Consider the following 12,695-nt stretch of genomic DNA (forward strand, 5'->3'; position numbering starts at 1 on the left):
CGCATGTGCAGAGAAGGGTTTACATGATCTCATGCTCATAGTAACTTAGTTATGCGTGTCTATTAGGTCACTTATTGATAGGAATCAAAACAAACAAAGATACTAGTTTGAGGAGTTTGAGGTGGTTGAAAGTTTTGATTTTATCTAAATGTATTTTAGTTTTATTAGGATTTTTAATGGGTTGTGTGATAGAAGTGGTATTAGGTTACTATATTAGGTTTTATCAAAAAAACACGTTACTATATTAGGTAAGAATAGTTTTAAAAGAGTTTTTAATTTTTTTAAGAGTTTTATCAAGCTTATAAATAGACCTATGATGTAATTAGAGATCACACTTTTGATGATATTGAATAAAGAATTTGCTGATTTTCCTCTCCCTGAATACTCTCTCTCTCTCAAGCTTCTTCTTCTTCTTCTTCTTCTTCTTCTTCTTCTATCTTTCTCAAATTTCTATCTGTTCTGCTTCAGTTTTGGCATCAGAGCAACCTTGGTTCACAAAACTCCCTCGGTTTTCCACCATTAGAACGACTAGAAGACCTAAAGTAACAAAGATCAACAGTTTCAGTATCACTTTTTATTAGTTTGCATCAGTTTTCAATGAACACGAAGAGTATCCAACAGATTCCCTCACAAGTTATTTGGAAGCCTTTGCAATGAGAAAACCTTCTGCAACAATCCAACATCCATCCACAGCATTCACCAACAATCCAACAGTACCAATTGCATTCACACAAAAAGTTACCCTCACAGAACATTCACCAGCATCCAGCCAACTGAAAATGGCATACGTGCAGAGAGAGTTCAAAGAGTGCTTGTGGAAGCTGGAAATAGGCTCCTTCACCCACCATTTTCAATCTATGAACTCCTTCCCTTGCTTGACCAAGTTGAGAATTTTCTGTTGAGAGTGCTTCAGTCGCCATTCAAAGCAATGCAGGCTGCCATGGTCGTAGATGAACTTCTAAAGCCATCCAGCCACTCACTTTATTGTTGGGTGATTGTGCAGTGAGAGTCCATAAACAGAGATGACTTTTCTCCTCCTGGGAAGAATTGATGGGGATCAAAGCAAAATAATTTTACTAGTTTTATGTGATTAGGAATTTTTGATTTTATCTAAATGCATTTTAGTTTTATTGGGATTTTTGGTGGATCATGTGATATAATTTAAGTGGTATTAGGTTAGCATATTAGGTGAGAGTAGTTTTAATAGAGTTGTAGGTTTTTTCGGAGTTCTATTAAGCATATAAATGGGCTTATCATGTAATTAGACATCATGACTTTGATGATATTGAATAAATAATTTCCAGATTTTCCTCTCCCTGAATATTCTCTTTTCTGTCTCTCGGTTCTCTCTTTCTCAAGATTCTTCGTCATCTCTTGTTTCCCTTCATAATTCTTCTCTTCCTCTTCTACCTTTTACAAATTTCTGGCTGTTCCACATCACCTATCTCGTTACTTCTTTAGATGTTCTCATCATAATTGTACGAGTCTCATCAGAAAAGTTCTTGAGCTATTAGAGGCATAAACGTTTTCTGGTTTACAACTTGTACAAGTTTTGGAATTCATATTCCTCTTTGACTTGTTGCTTCTATCATTTTTTGTACAGGGAGCAGGAAGCTTAAGGTTGCTAAAGTGAAGGCTGGCTTTTGGGAATCCATAAGATCTGGGTAATAGTTTTGTACCAACACATTCATAATACCTTCTTTCTTTCTTTCTTTTTCTTCTTCTTTTTTTTTTTTTTGGTTAGGTGAATGGATATAATACCTTCTTTCAAAAGTTAGTATTATCAACATTTTTACCATCTAAATCAGAATACTTCCATCCTGACTAGCCTTAACTTGACTAACTCTCTTCTTAACTACTTGGGCTTTGGCTAATTCCTAGCTGGCTTTAATTGTTTTGCTAGCTTAATTTGGATTTACATATTGTCATAGTTTGGGTAGTCCACAAGTGATGAGTAGTAAAGGTCAGCAATGCCTGGTCCTGATTTGGCCATTCATGGCAGCCTAGCTTTGTCATCCATTCCTGTCTTTGATGTGTTAAACTATTGTACTGGTTTCATATTCTCTTGTAAAAAGGTCATGTGAATTGGAAGTTATAAGGAATTTACAGTCTAAATGTGATAGGCTATGCTGCGATTGTGTCAGCCATATTAGTTACTTTGACACCTTTCACAACTGGTTTCTTGTCTTGGTTTCTATCATAATTTTATTTAGTAATTTAGGGTTGTTTAGTCGAATAAAATCATTTTCAGTTCTAGTTTTCCATTTCATCTCTAATTTTCATTTTTCATAAAGAACTTGAAAAATGCATTTTATTCTTGAATTCGAAAAACTATTTTTTAATCTTATAATGTAATATCCCAAGAGCCTAGAGAACTGTAGTATATATCGATGATAAGTAAGGAAGGAAACAACACCAGCTAAATACCTTTTAGGCTGAATGTAGGCAAAAAACTCCCGGGTTAAGCGTGCTTGAGCTGGAGAAGCTCAAGGATGGGTGACTCCTGAGAAGTTCGCGTAGGCACATCAGGGTAAGTTGTTCCGGTTCTTCCTATTACTCGATGCGAGATGTTACAGGTGGTATCAGAGCCGACCTTTGGTGAAGGCGGTCCGATGAGGGCAGGGAGTGGCGCTGGGGCACGAGTGCCTGAACAAGGAGCTGCTCCTGGAAGGTTTCTAGGATGGCAGCTTCCAAAGGGGAGAAAATCTGAGACCAGTTGTAAGGTCGCATGATGAGAATGTCATGTGCTCAAGGGGGGAGAATGTAATACCCCAAGAGCCCAGAGAAGGGTAGTGTATATCAAGGATAAGTAAGGAAGGAAACAACACTAGCTGGATACTTTTTGGGTTGAATGTAGGCAAGAAACTCCCGAATTAAGCGTGCTTGAGCTAAGGAAGCACAAGGATGGGTGCCCCCCTAGGAAGTTCGCATAGGCCCATCAATGTAAGTTGTTTTGGTCCTTCCTATCGCTCGATGCCGGATGTTACATATAATAACATTATTAATATACTATTATTACATTAAAAATTGCTACCTATGCAATTTTTGTACACATGCCAAGCACATATCTTTATTGTGTTAACATTGAATATTAACAATAATCATAGTTGTCAAGGGCTCAAGGTGCACTGAGGCACGAGCCTTTTGGATGCAAGGTGCACACTTAAAGTCTGTATAAAAATGCCTATAGATAATTTTTTTCAATATATGCCTACAAAGAGGTAAATGCAAACTTATAAACTCATAAATAACAAATAATCAACACTATTTAACTAAATGATGGGGTGTTTTATTGTTTTCTTAATTTTTTTTAATTTTTCTGGTTATTACTAGTTAGATTTTAACAATTCCATCCAAAAAAAAAAAAAAATTACATAGGAGCAAAGGGCACGCGTCGTGTGCCTCAAATTGAGGCACACCTTAGTTCCAAGCCATGCACCTCATAGAGTGAGCCCTTAGTTGAGCCCTGACCCTTATGCCTACGTGTGCCTTAGGTGCACCTTTGACAACTATGGTAATAATCACTAATTAGATTGATAATAAATTTTATTTTGTTTATATAATTTTAGAAATTATGTAATACTACTATTGTTTTTTTTTTTTTGTAGTATTATATTATTATAATTTGATAATAAACTTTCTAATACTGCAGTAATGATTTACTAATATTACAATATTAAGATTTTGATAGTATTATAAAAAAATCAGTATATATCAAAATAAGACGTAACACATCATGAGTATTATAATATTAATGATAATATTTGTATCATTATTGATTTTAACAGTGAATATTAATATTAATGGCACAATGTTTTTTAAAAGATTAGTATAATGACTTACTGACAGTAACATAAATCATATGGCAAAAAAATTATAGATAATTCTTTTCTATATTGTTTGACAAATTATTAGTCTATTTTTAGATTCATGTTTACTATCTATATTGATATTAATATAGATACCAACGGTATTAATTTTGGTTGGTCTGGAAACTGGTGTTTTTCATTTGGAACACATGAAAAACTTCATGTGTATTTGTGAAGAAATCATTGGGAAACATCTCAAGCAATCACAATATAAATTTGGAAAACTGAAAAAGATGAGTTCACCTATTCTTCATTTTTTATGAAAAAGTTTTCTCATTTGAGCATGATATCCAAATTTCTGTTTTTCATGAAAAAAATTGTCAAGAAGTAAGCCTGTTTTCTACAATTGAACACACTATAAGTTCTTTGACTTCAAGTACTCAAATCCCCTTTCATTATCTTTGTATTAAAATTTTCAGTATGTTGATCTTTGGTTATTGATCTTAACCTTTTTAGCTTACTGGACATATTAATTAAAATTCTCATGATGCCCTTTCTCATATGTTTTCTGCATTTTATTTTCCCTTTTTTTATAAAAATTCTTTTCATTTTGAACATGATTTCCAATTAATAGTTTTCTGTTAAAAAAATGATAAAAAAATAAGGCTGTTTTCCATAATGCAAGTATTCAAATCCCCTTTTGCTATCTTTATATTGAAATTTTCAGTATTTAGTTCTTTAGTTATTGATCTTGCTCACTTGATCATACTAGACATATTAATTGAAGATACTTATGAAGCACTTTCCCATATATTTACTACTCTTCTCATAAAAACTTAAATAAGGAAAACAGCATCTGTTGTGTTTTTCTTATGTTCCATGGTTTGAGCTCTTCAAGCCTTAAGAAACCAAGATATATTGTCATTCATTTGCTCTTTGTTATGAAGCCTGATTATGTGTTTTCTTCATCATAGTTGCCATTAAAAGTTATGGCGCTTCTTTTGGGATGATAGATCCTTTTTGAAATTCTTTGTAATGCTAATCAATGCTAGCATCTTTAATCAAAATTAAAAAATTGATCTAGATTTTGTTTGCAATGATGAAGGGCACGACTTGGATGACTTTATCTGATGAAGCTTTTGACCAACAATGCAGGTTTACTACAAAGTGGGAAACTTGAACATGAAGTTTCATGGATTCTTAATCCATATAGGATTTGCCCATCTTTCTATATTGGTTTAGTATTGTAGTTTATGGTATTTGTGGATTTTATACAACAATGGGTAATGGAATCCTTTTTGTGGGTGATGTTTATCATCTTTTGATATCTGAGATGCATGGACTTGGATGCATGTGCTCGAAGAGGATGTGCTTTATGTGCTTGTCCTCAAACCTGAAGCTTAGAATATGGGACTTACATTCAAAAGCTCCTAGAGTTTATTTTAAAAAATTCTCAAGATGATTACATCCAATCACAATGTGCTTTTCCCATGTTGTGAATTATGTTATTATCATTCAAGGCCAGACTTGATTAACAATTTACTCTTTGAATTAAATGAAAAGAAAATAAAATAGGGGTTTCTGTCCAACCTTCCATGTAAGAATGCAAAGCTCTTTTTGACTATGAAGTCTGAGTTTTATTTCTTCTTCCATCATCTGATGTATTGGTCCAGATTTTGCAGCTAGTACACGTGTCAGACACCTAGCGTTGAACAAGATCATTAACACAAATATGGTTTTCTGTCTGCAATTATGCAGATTAAAAAAGTGTACTCAGTCACTTTAGTGTGGGGATCATGATTCACATATGCAAACATTACTCATTAGTAATAGACCTTAACCATTTGACCTTATCTCATTCCATCTTATAATGATTTTTGAGTTCCTGTTGGTAGGTCTATGAATGCATCAAACTACTACATCCATGTATATGTATATGAACAGGGGCAATTCATCCTTGCATGAGCACATGTAATATTAGTTAAAAATCTTTTTACTGACATATGCATTGCGGTGCAAGCTGTATTCCTATCAAGCTTCTTTATCACTAGAATTGGTCAAAAGGGGATTCTTTTATTTTATATTGCAGGTTTGTTAAAAACAATAATGCACAAGTTATTGAATCACCTTCCACTATCGAAGAAGAGGAGGAACATTTGCCTCAAGAATTTGTTCTAGTTGAGAAGACTCACCCAGATGGGTCTGTTGAACAGATAATTTTTTCTTCAAGTGGAGATGTTGATGTATATGACCTCCAAGCCTTATGCGATAAGGTACTTTATCTTTCTTTGAAACTCTCTGTATGAATGCAGGACTTGGAAAGTTGGGTGCAATTTAAGTGCCAGTCCTATGTAGTATAAACGTGAGCAAATACTTGGTGTTTGTGTCATTTATTTTTACACTTTAATTATGTTGCATAAGTTTACTGTTGGTTTATCATATGAATGGACCTTTGGCAGCCTCTTTTCTTCTGATCAGGTGCCAAATTACTGCGACTATCTGAATGGCTTTCAAGACAATTAGCTGGTGTGTGCTATTACACATAATTGTCACAGTTAGCTTTTCAAGAATCTTGTAGTAGCCTATTTAACGAAAAAATTACTCTTTAAAAGCTTACAACATACCAAGCCTTTATCCCATTATGTGGGTTGTCTACATGAATTCTAGTTTTCCATTCATTTCTGATGCGAACTTGTAATTGGGTATTAGGGGCATTTTGGTAATTTTCAGCTTTTGGGGTGTCTTTTTGTAAGATCAAGTGTCCTGTTGGGGTTCCTAGAATAATAGTGACTTTTAGGGGAGCTATTTGCAGGGGAGTTGGCTTCTCTTGGAAGCTTGAAGAGATAGAGGTTGGCTTCCCTTGGAAGCTTGAGGGTAGGTATAAATACAGAGTTGCCCAGCCAGTTGAGGGATTTTTTTAGCATTTTTGAAGACAGAAGTCTCTGCAGAGAGTTTCAGCCCCAAACCAGCTAGGATTTTTGACGTAGTGAATAGTGTGATAAATAAAGGAAAAGCAATCGCTAATCCTCACACAAGCACAAAGGTGCAAGAACCAGAGAAAACTCCCTCAATTGTATGGAATAAAGTTATGTTATTGACTGACTAAAATAGTCTTAAGGCCTTGCTATTTGTAGAGATTTTTTACAATCCCTATTCTAAGAGATAAAGAAATCTTAATTAAGAAAGGAAAAGTAAGGCTAAGTCAAAGATAAAATAGGAATCCTAAATATTCTAGAACAAGGAATAAATTAAATCTTCCTACAAAATAGTAAAATAAGCCCTAAAATAATTAAATAATTGACATTATGAAAGTATTAAAATTAATAAAATGAAAACTCTACGTCAGTTTTGAAGATTTGAAGGCTTGGATTTTGAGTCGACCCCGCAGCACCTACTATCCCTCCACTGCTGCCATAGGTGCGAGAGGTTAGCAAGAAGCTGCTGCTACTTTGCTGTTCTAGATTGGGAAAGGTGTGATTTAAGTTGTTTAAGTGTGTTATTTTCTGTTCAAGTGTTCAATGTTTCAGCACTGCATCATTGTTGTGTTTTTGGTTATTTTTCTGTCCCTATTTGTATCAATTTCTATATATGACCTTATCTTTTGCAAGGATCATATCAGTAATATCAAACCTAAGTGTCTCCCACCAAGTTTTTTATGGTCTTTTGTAACCTCGTTTGCTGAATACTTGTTTTCTTCATCCACTCTCCTCACAGGAGCCTCTTTTGTTCTTCTTATCACACAACCAAACCATCTTAACCGTGTCTTCCTCATCTTATCTTCAATAGGGGCTACTTTTAACTTTATTACAAATAACCTTATTTCTAGGTTTATCTTTTCTTGTATAGCCACATATCTATCTTAACATCCTCATTTCTGTTACATTCATAGTTTGCAGATGTTGGTGCTTTACTGCCCAACACTCTATGCCATACAATGAAGTTGATCTTATAGTTGTTTTAAAAAATTTGTCTTTCATCTTTTTACATTTTAAAAGCTTAACAAAAAAAAAAAGCTTGCTTAGTTTGGATGATTGATTGGCTACATAAGAAATAGTTGTTCTTTTGGGTAAATTACTAAGACCACCCTTGAACTACACCAGGTATTACTAAACACCTCTATCTGTAAAATGCTACAGTTAGCTCCCTTCTCTTTTACTGAAATCCCCCTTTTACCCTTTTCAGGTAACACCATTGACAAAACAACCAAAATATCAATTACCCTATAACTTATATATAATTTTCTTATCCAACCACTAAGCTTCTGCTGCCACCCTTAATGTATGGATTATCTTTACTGCATTAGGAGATAGCAACCAACACCAAAACCCAAATCTTCTACGTGCACCCCTTCAAAAAACTAGAGAAATGAACGTGTTGCTTTCTCCATCTACCATTTCCAATGTAAGGAAGCTCTTTTCTTTAATTCTCAAAATGCCAAAAAAAAATTTCACTTAGAGAAAACATTTTCTTAGAAATAAGGCCGTTAAATAGAGTTATTGAATGCCACTCCATTTCGAAATCCATTTGGCTATCACAATATGTTCATGGTGAAATATATGAACTTATTATTTTTATATCAACCAAATATCATTCCCATCACAAGTTCAAACGTATCTGTCATGGATCTAAAATGCTAAAAGTATTATTTGCATAGGGTAACCAAGAAGGTGAAGATAAAGAAAAGGTTAAAAAATTTTAAAATTATATATGTATAAATAATGGCTAAAGTATGACTAGTGAATGGATGAAAAATGAAGGTCATTGGTGTGTATTGTTATGGGTTTTAGTAGTTGTATTAAATGAAGATAGAGAGTAGGTCAAAGAAAGGGAGGCCCAAAGAACTCAACAACTGAAGTGTTTGGAGTGAAGGAAGAATAGAAAAGAGGATTGAGATCAGACTCATTAGAGAGAGAGAGAGAGAGGAGGGGGGGCGATTGTGTTTAAAAGGAAATTTAATGGAGGATAGGAGTTGGGTATCTACAACCAAGTCTAAGTAGTGTGAAATAAAATTAGTTGGATTTCAAGACCAATTAAAGAAAAGAAATGCATCTTTGAGGTTTAAATAGATATTTATCATTACATATGGCAGTAGAGAAAGGTAACTAGGAAAGGTAGCAAGAGGCAGGTGGTCCCATGGAGTTGCACATGTATATTTATGTATTATATTATATTCTCCAAAATGTTTAGTAATTTCATATTTTAGTGGAATAAGATTATTTCATACGTTACAGGGTTCAGTTGTGGAAAACAAGGCCTGTTTTCTGGAAAAATTTTCCATAGAAAACATATAACTTCCAAAGGTGTTCAAATATTAAAAAAAAAAAAAAAAACTTATCTTTCCCCTTTTTCAATGTTATACTGATTGTTACTTGTTAGCAAATATCTTTAGGATGTTTTCCGTTGTTTTCTTCACAAAAATAGAGAGAGTTTTTTTCCCTTGTTTCTTAAATAGAAAACATGAGACTCTTGTTTAACCAAAATCAAGATTAATTTTATTTACATTAGTATCAATATAAATAGTAAAATATGAATTTCAAATTTACTAATATTGATAAACAAAACTATCATACTATAATACTATAATTTTAGAACTAATTAATAACCAATAAAATTAACAATTTCAAAATTTTAGTATTACAAATAATAAAATATTAATAAATAGTCAAAATATTAATAACAACAATATCAATGATTCAATGTTATGAAATTTCTAAAGTTTTAAAAAATAGCAATTATAATTAATTTCATTAGCAATTATCATTGATGTTGTAATGTTAATAATATCAGAAGTATTGTGCTGGTAATATTAATTTTGTATATTATCAATCTAATTTAGTCATAATTTTAATATAATCATATTACTAGTAAATTATTTTCGTTAAAAATATAATGAGAAATATCATAAATATTGTTTTGATAGTACTATTTTATAATAATAATAGTATTAATAATAAAATATTCCATTTTATAACAATTGAAAGTATATTCTATATAAACTTATGAACCTTTCTTTCAGTTTTCAAGACCAGAAAATAGTTTCCCATATTTAATAATTGAACATATCTTCAAAATTTTGGTGGAAAAGGAAAATTGGAAATGAAGTAGAAAAACTGAAAAATCTCCTGTAACTAAACAGCCAGTGTGTGGGTGTGTTTTTTTTTTGTTCAGTTATATACAATTTGAAGGGGAGCCTTGGCGCAACGGTAAAAGTTGCCGCCATGTGACCTAGAGGTCACAGGTTCGAGTCATGGAAACAGCCTCTTGAAATCAAGGTAAGGCTGCATACAATAGACCCAAAGGGGTCCGACCCTTACCCAAACCCCAGACATAGCAGGAGCTTTGTAGCACCGGGCCGCCCTTTAGTCATATGCAATTTATGTGACTGATTCTGTTAAATTTGTTTGACAGAAAGAAAGCATTAGATAAAACAGGAAATCTGATTAAAAAAAAAGTAAGGGAGTTAAATGAAGCTTTTTTTCTTTGGGAGGAAGGGTTTTGAGTGATGTTTAGTATTTGTTTAAGGGGGTATTTGTAATTACCCTTTTGTCTAGTAGATTATTTGGGTTTTAAAGGGGTAGTTTGGCATTTTATGATTTTGGGTGATGGCAAAGTTGGGAAAGAACATTTCTTGAAGTGGACTATTTGCTAGTGCCAATAAGAATAAAAAGAAGGTTCAAAAAATTTGAGGGTTTTTTGTTTTTACGCTTAAAAAAGGTTACCCTGTTCCCTCCCCTTATGGGTCCTCTCTCTTTGTCACACATAAATACTCCTACATGCATAGGGAGGAGGTATGGATTTCAGTGCTGATATGGTCTTTTTTACTGGTTCTGTTCTCTTTACATACGAGATTTGTTATTCCATCCTGGCATAACAGGTGGGCTGGCCTCGGAGGCCACTATCAAAACTAGCTGCAGCTTTGAAAAACAGCTACATGGTTGCTGCATTACATTCTGTAAGAAAATCTCCAGGATCAGGTATATAGAATAAGATTATGCTTCCAAATTGGTTATCTTTTACACTTGTTTGCAACAACAACAACAACAATGTACCATGTCTTTTAACCCACTGTGGGGTTCTTTTATGCCTGTTTATGTTCTAAATTTCCTTTCAGCTTAGATTTGCTTTTTCCTGTTCAAAATTAGTGATGGATATCTTGATGTACATGGAAAAGTTAATTGGCAGAGGAAAATGAGCAAAAGAAGCTTATAGGAATGGCCCGTGCTACATCAGATCATGCCTTCAATGCAACAATTTGGGATGTGCTAGTGGATCCAAACTATCAGGTAATTATTTTTATTTGTCACTTATTTAGTGGACTTCAACTGCAGAATAAATTGAACCATGTGTTTTGAAGTTGTTTATATAGAAGCATTTAGATTGGACAAGTCCAATGTTACTTGACTTTGCAGTTTATTATCATATATTGTGCTATGGGTATGCAATACAACCTTTTCCTTCATATGTGATATGAGGGGGTTGGCTTAATTAGTGTTAAATTGTTAAACATCGTCTTATTTAAAAGCTAAAGGTGGTTGATAGAGGATTAACTTTTATCTTTATTATTGTTTTTACTCTTAACATGCCTTCTCAAGTGTAGTCAGACTTCACTGCATAACTGGTCCAAACACATGTAACAATTTTAATATTGGATTAGTAGTAAGGTTTGTGTTTAAGACCTTTGCTTGCCCTTATACTATGTTAAATTGTTAACCACCATCTTATCTAAATGCTTAAGCTAGTTGACAATTGGTTAACTTTATCTCTTATATATTATTTTTACTCTCAACAGTTGGAGTGTTATGTAGGATTGTAGTTTGATTTGAGGTAGGTTGTTTATATATACATATGCACACAATAGTAATTAAAATGAGAATAAATTGCGAGATTTTTATTTTACCATATCATTAATTTCAGGCTCCTAGTTTTAAGTTGTTTTTTACTTCAGCAACTAGATTTTTTTTTTGTTATTTTTCTTTAATTTCCTTAATCATATATCCTTTATGTTGGAGTTTGTGTATATTGTGATCTTATGTGTAAATGCACTGTAATCAAGATCGCAGGATCTGATTGTGGTTAGGGGGAAGGGGTGGCGGATGGATGTATTCAAATATGAAAGAATCCAACCTAGTTGAAATAGGAGCATTACCATATCTTCCACAGCATTGGAGTATCTTTCGTGGACTTAATATACTACTCTTGGTAATTGAAGATATTGATTGAACTACATAGGTCAAGTTTCAGCAAAAGGACTCCAACATAGGGGAAAAAGAAATAGAGAAAATTAGCAGACAACCTATTGTCCACTCCTTTCATCAACAGGACCTAAAATTACAATGGGTGCACCTTCAATTGGCTAATAGTAATTCAATTTCCATTTAGCTTTGAAGATCCTCAAGTTTTGAGGAGCTGTAGTCATGGGGTCCACTTACCGTTCCGTAAATTGAAAGAATGAATAAATAAATAACAACTAGTAAAAAGTAAGTTTTAACCTGGAGTAGTATATGGTTTATTTGTGGAATGTTTACTTGATGTGGGACAAAAAGATTGATTATAGAGAATTGGAGTTGAAAGAGAAGAAAATCATGAGATGTGTGTTTGCATTTGGGGAAGGGGAAGGAGAAGAAGTAGAAGAGGGAAGAGACCTGAGAGGGAGAGAGAGAGGGTCAACAAATCTTTATTCCAAATTAACTATCTCATGATTGCCTCCCTAAAGCTCAATCAAAAAAGATAAAAATTTCAAGTTACAATTATCCAAACAAATCTATTAGAAGAAAAACAAAAAATCTAAAATCTAAACTAAAATTAAAGTAAATCAAATTTCCAATAGGTCAAGGTTAAGTTATAATTTGATTCTGGTAATCCTAGTGCAATCAAAATTAGGGAACT

The 12,695-nt window shown here is 33.3% G+C and overlaps 1 protein-coding gene across 3 annotated transcripts in view; it reads left to right on the top strand.

The window, feature by feature from the left end:
• LOC127788711 (histone acetyltransferase TAP1) overlaps positions 1-12,695 on the top strand; it is a 32,197-nt gene that overhangs the window by 1,566 nt on the left and 17,936 nt on the right. For all 3 annotated transcript variants that reach the window (XM_052317299.1, XM_052317301.1, XM_052317300.1), the window contains exons 3-6: positions 1,604-1,664; positions 5,899-6,082; positions 10,684-10,783; positions 10,992-11,092. In XM_052317299.1, coding sequence (XP_052173259.1) covers positions 1,604-1,664; positions 5,899-6,082; positions 10,684-10,783; positions 10,992-11,092 — 446 coding nt within the window. The remainder of the gene's footprint in view (positions 1-1,603; positions 1,665-5,898; positions 6,083-10,683; positions 10,784-10,991; positions 11,093-12,695) is intronic.

The sequence above is a fragment of the Diospyros lotus genome, chromosome 13, assembly GCF_014633365.1.
Source record: "Diospyros lotus cultivar Yz01 chromosome 13, ASM1463336v1, whole genome shotgun sequence".
NCBI classification, from domain to species: domain Eukaryota; kingdom Viridiplantae; phylum Streptophyta; class Magnoliopsida; order Ericales; family Ebenaceae; genus Diospyros; species Diospyros lotus.